The sequence below is a fragment of the Cricetulus griseus genome, chromosome 5 (genome assembly GCF_003668045.3).
Source record: "Cricetulus griseus strain 17A/GY chromosome 5, alternate assembly CriGri-PICRH-1.0, whole genome shotgun sequence".
NCBI classification, from domain to species: Eukaryota; Metazoa; Chordata; class Mammalia; order Rodentia; family Cricetidae; genus Cricetulus; species Cricetulus griseus.
Window position 1 is genome coordinate 14455199 of NC_048598.1, and position 13224 is coordinate 14468422.

The 13224-nt window shown below is 39.9% G+C and overlaps 1 protein-coding gene across 2 annotated transcripts in view; it reads left to right on the forward strand.

Annotated features, from left to right (window-relative positions):
• Positions 1–13169, forward strand: part of Ahctf1 (AT-hook containing transcription factor 1) — a 54568-nt gene extending 41399 nt beyond the window's left edge. For both annotated transcript variants that reach the window (XM_027418856.2, XM_027418855.1), the window contains 4 exons: positions 1161–2916; positions 6425–6558; positions 11367–11443; positions 12723–13169. In XM_027418856.2, coding sequence (XP_027274657.1) covers positions 1161–2916; positions 6425–6558; positions 11367–11443; positions 12723–12918 — 2163 coding nt within the window. In that variant the 3' untranslated portion in view covers positions 12919–13169. The remainder of the gene's footprint in view (positions 1–1160; positions 2917–6424; positions 6559–11366; positions 11444–12722) is intronic.
• The last annotated feature ends 55 nt before the right edge of the window (positions 13170–13224 follow it).

The window sequence follows — 13224 nt, forward strand, 5'->3', positions numbered from 1 at the left end:
AGCCAAAATTTAGCAATTTGCTTATTTGCTTTAAATGCAAGTTTCTTAGCTATCAGTAGACATAGTGACTACTTGACATGTAGACTCCATCTGTGGTAAGTGAGTATAGTGAAACAGGGTCTCCCTTTATTTCTGTGGGAGAAGACATTAGAGAAAAGGGTTCTTTTAGTACTCTATGGACTTCCTGCTTTCCTAAAATCTTATCAAATCCCTTCATTGTCAAGGGAACTTTCAGTAAATGAATTGGAGATTAAAAGCCAACTCTTCTAATCATTCTAATTACTTGTAGAAATCTAATTGTATGGAATTGGGGGGGTTATAAATTCATCCACATTCATCTTAAGTATTCTCTCCCTGAAGTAAATGGCATTGAATTTCCTATTTCCTCTGTTTGGAGGCTAACAAGAATGTGGGTGTGGTGTAATGGGACCCCTCATTTCTAGGTTGTGTCCATCCTGTCAGCTCACTATGGGAGTGGGAAAATGTCTTTGTGTAGGTTGGTGATAATGTCTTCCTTCTCGGTCAGGAGATCTCTCTGTTACTTTCTACCTCCTCCTTTTTCTCCCCTTCCCTCTTACCAAAAGGTAAATGCAAGGACCATTCCTTCTTCCACCAAACCCTTGCAGGAGAGGTACTGAACTTGACAGCCTTAGGAATTTCATGGTTTGTGCAACCCCAGCAAAGGGAAGAAGATTGAGTCTAGCCCAAGGGAGCTTATGTAGGTGAATTGTTCTTCAACCTTATGGGGATCATGCTGTCTAAAGTGTGAATAGTTAGGTAATTTGGGAATTATTGTTTGGGGTTATTTCCTTTTTTCTGGTTGTTTTTTCTTAGATAAGTGAATAAGTTTTTAATTTTAGAATTGTTAGCATAATGATTTTCAAGATTTTATTAGTACTGTCTTTTTAGCTAAGGAAATGTGGAATTTCTAGTTTAATTCCAACCATAATCTCAATATCTTTTTCTGTGTAGTTATTTTGACTGAGGTTTCGTTTCTTAAGTGAATATTTCATGAAGTAAACCCATTAGCATATGCCATAAGTATAGTTTGTATTGTAAAATGGACACACAAAGAGTGAGATGGTCATTAAAATCCTGTATGCTTTAAGTTAAAATGTATTTTTTATAGTTCATTAACTTGTTTCTTATCTTTATTTTAGCTGATTGAACATGAAAAACTTGAAGTTCAAAATTCAGAAAAGGAAGCCAAGCCTCTTTCCTTTAATGAGTTGTATCCATCAGGAACACTTAAACTTCAGTATAATTTTGATACCATTGAGCAGCAGTTTTGTGACTCGCCTGATGATAAAGACTCTGCTGAATGTGACATCGCCGAAGTCGACGGGGAACTTTTTGTGGCACAGAGCAACTTTACCTTGATATTGGAAGGTGAAGAAGGAGAAGTTGAGGCAAGTGACTCTACAGCAACGAATATGTCATCAAAAGCAACTAACTTAGCAACCAAGGAGAAACCTGTGTCCCAAGTGGAACCTGATAACCAAGAGCATGTTACAGATTTGCCATCTGATGTAACTGTTAACCCCAAAGTAGAGACTTTACCATATGTGCCTGAACCAATTAAAGTGGCAATTTCAGAAAATTTGTTGGATGTAATTAAAGACACAAGAAGTAAAGAAGCAACGTCAGCCACAGTGGTACAGGTTGTTAATGAAGATGTAGCCTTAATAAGCCCAAAGGTTACACGTTCCTCCAAGTTAACAAAGTCTACACTGAAGACTGTTCAGGAAACAAGTGCTGAGACTGTAAACACCAACCACGGTGATGACATGGTTTCTGCTAGAACCCGCACAAGAAGGCAGCATGCCCAAAACCTGAATGTCACACCAGAACAACAGGAGTCCTCAGCAATTGCTACTCCTAAGAAGAAAACTAGAAAAGTAAAAGAATTTCCTGGGTCTTCTGACAGTACCCATTTTAAAATAAGCATAGCATCTGAGACACAGCTAACCCCTCAAAATTCTCTCACTCCTAGGAGAGGAAGGAAGAAAAGGGAAGTTAGCCAAGACACACTAACAAGCCCAGGCACTGTGAAGCAGGAGCCACAGAATCCGCCAGAAAGGCTGAGACCGCAATTGCTGGAGCCAGCCACTGAGGAAATGCCTTCAAGAACAGAAGACAAGCTCTCATCTGTTAGAAAAGGGACTCCTAGAAGGTATAAGAAATCTGTAGAAAATGAGCAAAGTCCTAACATTGTAAGAGATCTAAACATCAGTACAGCAGCAAGTCATAGCGGGACCAACAAAAAGAGGAGGAATACTAATTCAGAAGATTCTCAAAATGTAGAATATAAACAGGAGGAACCCAGTGACCAGCAACGGCCTCTTAAACGAAGAAGAGTCAGAGAGAGAGAAGTTAGTGTGTCGAGTGTGATAGAAGAGCCTACACTTGATTCAGCCCAGTTGCCAACTCAAACAGAATTGAATGTGCCGGCCACACCTAGGAAATGTGGTAGACCAAGGAAAGTAGTGTCATTAGAAGATGGTGGCTCCAGGGCTGTTGAGGGACAGAAAAGCCCCCAGAAGAGAGAAGTTTTGAGTGTCCGAAGATCTACTCGAAACACCCCAGCTAGAAATGTGAGTACTCTAGAAAAATCCATTTTAGTGCCAAATGAGGAAGTTGCTAAAGTGATGACCTCTAATAAAAAACCTACAAAGAAGTCTGCAAACGAAAGCCAAAAAAGTCCATTACCAGCAATATCAGACTTCAAGGCTGAAACAACCCACAAAGAGCCAGCTAACCAGGAGGAAAGATTGCTTGCTGCTGCAGCTTCGACTAAATCTTCCTGGAGCACAAGGACTAGGTCTAGAAAGACCATGTTGTTGACGGACTTTTCAGAACCCAAAACTGAGCCTTTATTTTCTCCTCCTTCAGTGAAGGCTCCAAAGAAAGCAAAAGGTATTTATTCTTTACTTTTATCTTATTTAGAATGCACAGCCTAATATTTGGTTGTTAAAAAGCACTTTTGAGTTCATTATTTGAGTTGAAGCACTAAGTGTTTTTCCTTAAAAAAAAAAAAAAAAAAAAAGTTTATAATTAAGAGACAGCACACCTACCCACAAAAACAAACCCTCAGGTAAAGGTTTGTTTACTAGTAGATTTTCAGGTTCAAGATTATCCAGAGATTGTGTATGACTTTCTATGTGCCACAGTCTATTTGACATAGGTTTTATTGTTTCCCTTCAAATACAACTCTTTTTGAGCTGGATGATAGTGACACGTGCTTTAATCCCAGCCAGTCTCCATGACTTGAAGGCCAGTCTGGTTTACAGAGCAAGTTCCAGGACAGCCAAGACTACACAGAGACACAGGGTGTCTCTGTGTAGAAAAAGTAAACCAAGAAAAAGGCCTTTTGTAGCCCAGACTGGCCTTGAACTCACTGTGTAACTGAGAATTACTTAGAATTTCTGGTCCTCCTTTCTTTACTTCCCAAGTGATAAAATTGCAGGTATGTGCCACCTGTGTGGCCTAGAATCATTGTTTTGTTTTGTTTAATTGGAGTACCATAGCTTTTGGCTTGTGTCCCAGTGACACCCATAAATCCAAACTGTTTTATGGGCAGCTAATCAACATTTTATGGCCTGGGTCAACAGAAATAAGTCTATACTCAGTGTTGCCGTGTCTCATGCATAATCTCTCATTGTCTTTGATGAGTATGTCACATGGTTGATAAAGCTAATGATAAACCATGTGATGCTCTCCCTTTGAGAGAATAAAGCTTGTGTTTATGTGGTGTGCATATGTGCATCAAGTAACAGATAGGAATATAGGGTATCTGTGGTGTTAGAATCTCAGTGGGAGAAGTGCTGCAAAAATGTCCAGAAGGGGTGTGATGATGTTCAGATCAGTGCAGCTGACCTGTATCATTACAGAAACACTTCGTAAAGTTAGTGTCAGTAATTACTGACATTACAGTTTAAAATTTGAATTTCAGAAAAGCAGTTGATAGCTTTATTCATTTAAGAACTATAATACTGAATAAGGCAACTCCCTTGTTGGTGATAGTGGAACACTCCTTTAATCCCAGCACTTGGGAGGCAGAAGCAGGTGGATCTCTGAGTTCAAGAACTAACCTACAAAGTGAGTTCCAGGACAGCCAGGGCTACACAGAGAAAACCCTGTCTTGAAAAGGCACAAAACAAAAAAGAAACAAACAAAAATCTTCCATCTAGCTGGGCATAGTGATGCATGCCTTTAAACTCAGCACTGGGTTCCTGCAGGAGATCTTTGGTTATGATAGCACCAATTTCCTTTCTGATTGCTTGCTTTTTATTTACACTTTGCATGGAGAAAAATGAGATAGAAAAATGTGTAAAAGTTTTAAGCTGCTATGTTAGAGAAAGTTTTAAAATGAAAAACTGAAATTGGTAAAATATTGTTAATATTTGTATTTTCTTTAGAGCTTAAAGTATAGGTAACAACATTTTTGTTATGCTTAGAATAGTATAACAAACATCTTAGTTATTCTTTGTCATCTTAACAAAATTTTCTTGATAGCTGGTTTTTTGTTTAAAATAGTACACATCTACTATAGAAACTTAGATAATAAAACATAGGTTCTAGTTCCTAGAAGTAAATGGGGAAGCTTAAGTGGACTATGAGGTGCTCTGAGGAAAGTAAAGTTGTTGTTCCAGGTAGCCTAGAAAGAGTGTTAGGAATACAGGCAGATTTGTATTTTTAACAGTAGGAGGAAGGGTATCTGACCACTTCAGTGGCATGAAGTGTAATTTCTGCCTCTTAAAAGCTGGAAGCTGCCAGTGCTTTTCTTTTTTTATTAAGAGCCATGACTTTTGTGGGCTGGGAGTTGGCTCAGGCAGTAAAGCACTTGGCTCTCACCCAAGATCCATGTGAAAAGCTGGTATAGTACACAACAATGGTGAGATGCTCATGTGCCAGCTAACCTGGTCTAGTTGTGGTAAAGTTCAGTGAGAGACCTTCGTCAACCAAAAGGTGAAAGACATCTGAGGACCAGCACCCAAGACATGCATAAATGCACACCGGCATATACACAAGAGTGTACACACAGACTGTCCTCTGATGTCCATGGATGCATACCTACTTCCCCACCTGAGTGCACAGAGAGTTGGGATTTGGTTTTGTTGTTGGTTTGGTGGATAGTGGTGGCGTTTGCTTTGTTTGAGGCTATCTGGTCCCCAAACTTGTTTCTTTCTTGCCTCTACCTCCTGCTGAAACTATAGGTATGGACCTTCATGTCAGCCACAGTCATAATAGCAGGATTTGACATCTGATGTTGGTCAGCCAGTTTGTTCGTGTATGTCTCTCTGTCTGTGTCTCTGTGTGCATGCCTATCCTGCAGACATTGTTATATGAGTCAGATTATTCTGCTCATCACAGAACGGTTGTTCTGAAACAGTTGACATCTGTATCCTATTTTCTATTAGCTGAGACACAGTTAAAGCCCAAACTCTGGCATGTAATCTCTGGCACACAACACTGTTGCTGCCATAATCACAATGTCCTTGTTACAGAGACCTTATTTAAAAGGTTCAGGGTCTATATGGTACATACTTTTAATTGTATGTTTTGTATCAACTTCTTTTTAAAATGTCTTCATTGGAATGCATTAGTTATACATATGTATTTCATTATCACATTTTCGTATATGTACATACTGTATTTTGATCATATCCAGCCCACCTCACTTGCCCTTTCTTCCCCTTCCTCTCCTCAACTGGTTCCCATTAGTTTTACTTCTTTTTTTTATTATTTTGTGTGATTCAATTATGGCGTGGTTTACAGGAGCATGCCTACCTTATCAGTGATTATTCCATTGGGTAAAAAATCATCTCCACCTCTCCCATCAACTTAACCATTTAAAACCTCAGGGAGGGGTAGGTGCCGTTGAGCCCCTTCCCAAATCAATTCTTAAACCTCCGAGTTACAGCCTCCTATTTTTCAGCTTAAGTTTTTGCTTTTATGACTTGAACTTTTCTGTTGCCCATCTGCTCGGAATAATGTAGCTGGAAAGGTTTTAAAGTGAGTCTCTTCTTTGCAAATAAAATTCACTGTGTAATATGAGTCTCATCTAAAAATTGAGACACACCGTCTTCTGGGATTCATGCTTTCCTGAGAGGGGCTGAGGAACCCTGAGGATCAAACTAATGAGTGATAGTTGTACTTTCTAGAGTCAGTCTTGATGTGGTAGCAGTCATTTGGTTTACTTAAATGATAATGACATCCCCCCACACACACACATAATTTCCGTCTCCTGACATGGGTAATTTATATGCTGTATTCCTTGACTGGGGATATTTTTGTCTTTCTAGTGTGTTTCATTTATTCCAAGCTTTTTGGTGCAGTATATATAATTGTCTTTATGTGTTTGTTTTTTTTTTTAAACCACGCATAGTTAGAGCTGAGTGTTTTGTTTCCCATTTGTCTTTAGCTGAAAAAATGGAGGCCACTGCCCAGCTGAAAGAGTTGGTATCAGATTTATCATCTCAGTTTGTTGTTTCCCCTCCTGCTTTGAGAACCAGGAGGAAAAATGTATCCAGCGCCTCCAAGCTACTAGATGAACTGGTAAGGAATGTATGAATTATATATATTCATTTAAACATCCTCGGTGCATATTATTTTTCTGAGATAGACTCTTTATACCCCAGGATTGTCTTGAAGTTGTGATCTTACCTCTGGTTCCTCTGTGCTGAAATTATAAAGATTTTTAAGTGAATTTCTCCTAAGTAAATTTGTTGAAAAATAATTAAAGATAACATGTGAGCCAGCCTAGCTGTCCTTGCAGGGGACTCAGGCTCAGTTCCCAGCTCACAACTTCTAACTCTAGTTCTAGGGGATCCAACGCTCTCTTCTGAATATGGTACACATGTAGGCAAAATGACACACAAAATAATAGTAGTATTTTTTAAGGTAATTTGCTCCTGGTGGTGATGAATGAGGGGGGGGAGGGATAATTTGCATTGCATTTATATTAAAAGTACAAAACTGTCTACTACCTTCAAGACAGATCTGTGTGTGTTACTTATAACAGCAGCAGTTTTCTAGTTAACCTGTTTGGATGACAGTTTTAAAATTAAAGTGGTTGCCAGGTATGGTGACATGCATCCCTAATCCCAGGGCTCAAGGTAGAGGTAGGCAGCTCTGTAAATCATCACCAGCCTGCTCTACATGCTGAGTCCTAAGCCAGCCAGGGATGCATAGTGAGACCCCATCAAAATTATCTGGGTGTTTATGTAAGATACTGGTGTGTCATTCAAAGAGCTTCCTAGAAAAAGTTTCAGAATTGAGTTCACAGTCTCTTGTACACAGCCTTAAGATGGACATTTTTCATAGATTAAATCTATCCTGTCTTAGTGAATCCAAAGTTTTGTAACTAATTTACTTTCTATCATGACTAAGGGAAAATGCAACTATATCTAGTCTTCAACTCCATCAAAGAAGGCCCAGAAGGATGTAATATTACCTAACAACAGAGACATTTGGCTGCCTAGACAGTCACCCAAAATTCCTCTGCAACATTGGGTTATCCATCTTCACCCTACAGGCCTAGGGTGTCTGGCAGACTTTTCAGTGAGGCAGGAAATTTGAAGGACTGGCCTACCTTGTATTGGCAAAGTTCATCACTCCCTTTCCTGTGGGCTCTGAATGCCCAGTCTGCACAGCACATACGCAAGCAGTTAAGGCAAAAGCAGTTTCTTGCCCAAATCTTGCCACAGTGAAATAAACTCCAATGGAATTTCTTGATGGCCATCATCCTTTTATGAAGTAAACTGGTGCTTCCAGGAGCAGATGTGTCTCATTGTCTTGAAAAGCCCTAAGTTAACAAAACATTTTAAATGCCATATTCTGTATTTTTTTTTGAAGTGTTTGAAAAGCATTTCTCTATCTAAAGTATACCTCTATGTGATCTTGAGCACATCCCTAACATATCTACAAATTTGATTGTTATAGAAGAATAACCGCTGACTTGTGTTTCCTAAGTAGTTCATTGTAATCACTTTCAAAACCTATAATTTTACCTTACATTTTTAAATGAACTGCATAAGTACAATACTTAAACAAGAGTAGAAACATACATACAGTATGTTGTAACAAAAAAGACCTTAAATTTGTATCAGTATACAAAAGTCCATACCAACACAAAATATTTGAGAATAATAGTTGTTTTTTAGTTTAAAGTGGATTCAATAATCTACCCTTTATCTTATCATTCCTGTATTCCCCTAAATATAACGAACATCCATGACCCACTAGTTAACCAAAGACCTCCCCACACACACACCCAACTCTTGGGAGTGTGGGCATCATTTTCTCTAGACCACTTCCTGCTTAATGTGGGCAAAGCATCCTCAGGGTCCCCTGAGGAAATTTGAGATAATGATCAAGTCCTGGGAAGACGAGTGTTCCGTCACCTTTGTCGATGGCTATCACCTGTTAGTAGGTCTCCCTGATGAAACCAGATGCATATCAGCCTGGAACGAGTCCACAGCCTCTTGTTTCCTGTGGGAACAAAAGCAAAATTGCTTCTCCAAACCATTTTTGATTTTCATTTGACAAGTACATTTTTTTGACTTTTTAAATTTTAAGGTAGCCCGAAAGTATCTAGGTTGGTTCAGTTTTGCGGTCCTGTATACAATCCCATGTCACTTAGCAGATGTCTTTTGCCCATCCGCATTCAAAAAAATCAACACAATAGCATACAGGATCCAGACTCCTTGTGTATTTCCCATCTTATGTGGCTTTTTTATATTACTTTTACTCTCTCTTTAAAGACTTTATTATTTTTAAACTATTTCTATGACTGTACATACTTTTTCTTTCTTAAGCCTGGAACCTATTTACAGTTTTTTTTTTTTTTTCCAGTCTGTACAGACCTCTTTTGCTTCAATATCTTTTAGCTTTTTTTTTTTTTTTTTTTTTTTTAAGACAGTTAAGCTCACATGAATCCTCCGCATGCTCCCACAGCTCAATCTGCCAGCTGCTCAGTTCATGAGAGCAAAGCCTAAAGCCCAGGCTCGGTTGAGGGTAGGTGATCAAGACTGCATTCAGCCATCCTCTAGAATGCCACAGGCATTTTTACTTCTTTTGTGTGTGTATGTGTTCCTAAGTCTGCTTAAGGGCTCACCAGCAGGCAAAAAACCTTTGTTGTTGTTGTTTGTTTATTTTTAGTCAGGTGTAGTAGCACATACCTTTAAACCCAGCATTCAGGAGGCAGGGGCAGGCAGAACTCTGAATTGAAGGCCAGCCTAGTCTACAGAGTGAGTTCTAGGACAGCCAGAGTTACTTAGTAAGACCTTATCTTGGGGGGAAAAAAGATTAATATAAAGCTGTTTTATTTTACATTATGCTTTTAAGAAAATGAACAGAATGTCTCCCTTCTATTACGATTAATGACTTTATCATAACTAAAAATACAAGCATATCAATGTTACTGCAGTGTTGGTCATAATACCAAAGTAAGGAACCAACCTGACTGTCTTAGCAGCACAGGAGTGAATAGAGAAAGTGTGGTGCATACCTACAATGCGGTGCCTTTCAGACATGGAGGAGGAGATTATGCCACTTGCAGGAGAATGTAGATGATCACAAAAGCAAAATTTAAGACAGTCCCAAATGGAGAAACCTTGTTTCATGTGTGGTGTTTAGATTTTATATAGATACATAAAAATCACACGTGATTAATGGCATAGCAAGGAAATACTGGACCAGGGCTAACTCCAAACTCTGCATCTCCATGTCTGATGTCAAAAACTTTTCAGATCTGGCAGAAATTCTAAAAGGAGCCATACCCCCCCCCCAAAAAAAAAAAAAAAAAAAAAAAACCTCAGATCGGACCCTATATGGAAATACAGCCCCACATTAATACGCCAAAATGTAGTTGGATTTTCTTTTACTCTAGCCCCCTATCGGGTGCCAAAATGTTGTTGTTATTGTTTATTCTTTTTCCTGTTTACTCGTTGAGGGTCAGCTGCCCAGCTCCCAAATAAATCACACACATGGAAAGACCTATTATTACTTATAAAAACCCAACCTTAGCTTAGCCAGCTTTTTTTAAATTAACCTATCTGCCTTTTGCCTCTGGACTTTTACCTTTCCTTACTTTCACTCTTACTCTGTGTTTTGCTGGGTGGTAGGACCCTGATGTCCTCCCCTCCTTCTTGTTCTTTCTATTTATATTCTCTGCCTGCCAGTCCCACCTGTACTTTCTCCTGCCTCGATATTGACTGTTCTGCTCTTTAATAGACCATCAGGTGTTTTAGACAGGCAAAGAATCACAGAGTTAAACAAATGCAGCAAAAACTAAAGTAACACATCTTTACATCGTTAGACAAATGTTCCAGAACATAAACAAATGTAACACATCCTAAAATATTCTACAAAAAACAATTCAACTGGCAGTTGGATAAAATGCCGGTTAGGGCTGGAGAGATGGCTCAGAGGATAAGAGCACCAGCTGCTCTTCTAGAGGTCCTGAGTTCAATTCTCAGCAACCATATGGTAGCTCACAACCATTTGTAGGCATTTGCAGGCAGAACACATAATAAATCAATCTTTAAAATGCATTTTAATTGACAGAAATGAGTAATTAGTTTGAATAAAGTCTTTCAGCCCCGAACCTCTGTATATATAGGGATAGGGGTGAACTTTCTGTCAGAAAAGCAACAGCTTCAGGAATTCATAAGCATGGCAGGGCAGTGCTACCGAGTAGACGTGTAGGTTTCAGATAGTTTCTGTGGAAAGTATTCTGGGAAGGAGGAAACCCATCTCTGGTGACCCGGTGCCTTCAAGATGACGAGAACCTGGACTTACATGCAGCTCAAATTGTGTTAACTCAGGGCAGTGGACACTGGAAGCACAAGACTTGGAGAATGGGCACCTTGTGGAAGTCGGGAAAAGAACAGTTCTTTTCTAGATTATCACATTTTCTACTAAAGAGCTAGAGGGGCCTGTCTAGGACCTGGGGTTTTTAGTGATGTTTGACTCCTTAACTGAGCAGGATACTTTTTTGGGGGCGGTTTTGAGACAGGGTTTCTCTGCAGCCCTGGCTGTCCTTGAACTCACTCTGTAGACCAGGCTGGCCTCAAACTAAGTGATTCGTCTGCCTCTGCCTCCCAAGAGCTGGGATTAAAGGCGTGGGACACCACTATCCAGCCCAGCAGGATACTTTTAAAATCAGACTTTAGGTGGTGTACATCTTTAATCCTGGCACTTGGGAGACAGACATCTCTGAGTTTGAGGCCAGCCTGGTCTACAGAGCAAGTTCCAAGACAGCCAGAGAAGGAGAAGCCAACAGAGAAATTCTGTCTTAAAATCAAAAACAGAAAATTTTTAATTGCTTAGGCAATTTATATTTTCTAATTTTTAATCCGTAGGAGAGTGACCCTAAACCACTAGAAATCATAGAAGAACAGAAAACAAGAAGCAGGACTGTGAAGACAAAAGCAAGCAGGTAAGCCTTTATCTGGAGCCCCTAGGAAAGGGGGCTTCTCAGACGTGCCTAGCACTGGCTCCTTACATTGGTAGACAGCCCAGTGTTGACAGTAACTAGCATTCTCCACAGAGTGGAGACGGGTAGCCTAAGTAGTTCATTGTCCACTGTGTGGGACTGGGAGAGAAGATAGTTTGTTGTTTCATTAGTGGCAATATCACTGTATCTGCGGTAAAATTAGTCCATTTGAGATAGTTTTGTTTCACAGTATTCTGTTCATGCTGTACTTAGGCATGGCTATTTTTAGTAAACATACAAATTAATAAACACGATGCAGTTGACTAATGACACTACTCATACGTAAATTGTCAATGTGTTTATGATATACATACTTACCAGTTGCTACTCTTTTTGAGTATTACCCCCCCCCTTTTGTGGCACACCTAAAGCTGAACCCTGAATTGCCTCCCCCCTTTTTTTTTTTTATTCTTAGAGTAGGTCTTTAGAACATGTAGTCTTTGCTATACTGGAACTTGCTAAGTAAACCAGGCCAACCTCAAACTCAACAGCTATCCTCCTGCCTCTCTTAACTGAGTACTGGAATTTTCTTAGCCATCACACCTAACATCGGAATTGGAACTTTTTTGTTTTGTTTTGTTGAGACAGGGTTTCTCTGTGTGGCTTTGGAGGCTGCCCTGTCACTCAGCTCTAGACCAGGCTGGTCTCAAACTCCACCTGCCTCTGCCTCCTTTTGAGACACACACACAACACACACACACACACACACACACACACACCACACACACACACACACACACACACACACACACACACACACAGGTCTCAAACTCCACCTGCCTCTGCCTCCTTTTGAGACACACACACACACACACACACACACACACACACACACACAACACACACACGTCTCAAACTCCACCTGCCTCTGCCTCCTTTTGAGACACACACACACACACACACACACACACACACACACACAGGTCTCAAACTCCACCTGCCTCTGCCTCCTTTTGAGACACACACACACACACACACACACACACACACCCAGTGCTGGGATTAGAGGCATGTGCCATAGGTATTTGGGCCATGCTTGTAACGCAGCAGTGTTCATGCGTCTATGTAGCTAAGTATGTCAGCGCACATGGGCATGGGTGGGGGCTGGCACTTTAACCCTGCCTGCCACTGGCCCACAGCTGTACTTTGGCTGCCTTCGCCTGTCTGCAGAAGGAAGCACTTGACACTGTGCTGCTCCTACTTGAGTGTATCTCTCTTTCAGAAACACAGGAAAAGGAAGTTCTTGGTCACCTCCTCCTGTAGAAATTAAGCTGATTTCTCCCTTGGCAAGCCCAGTTGATGCAGTAAAGGTCAACAAACCAAGAAAAACTACAGAAGCAGCAGGAAAAACTCTTGGAAGAGGCAAAAAGAAGCTGTCTTCCTTTCCAAAGCAAATTTTACGCAGGAAAATGCTGTAATTTTTAGCCCAAGATTTTAACATGTACCGTTTGTAAAGTCATCAGTATTTGTGTGAATTATTAAAAGTCACCTGATTTGAAAGGAAATAATTTATATAAATTGTACAATTTTGTAAACAAGTAAATAAGTAAAGTAACTCCATATGGAGTGGGGTTCTTCTAGTTCAGGCGTTTTATAAAACTTCATACGTTTATATAATATGTAAATATGGCTTATTATTAGGATGTTAAATAAACTACTGTAAAGTATATACTGTGTGTCTGTTAGATTTTTGAGGGGATTTCTGTCTTAGTCGTGATTTTATA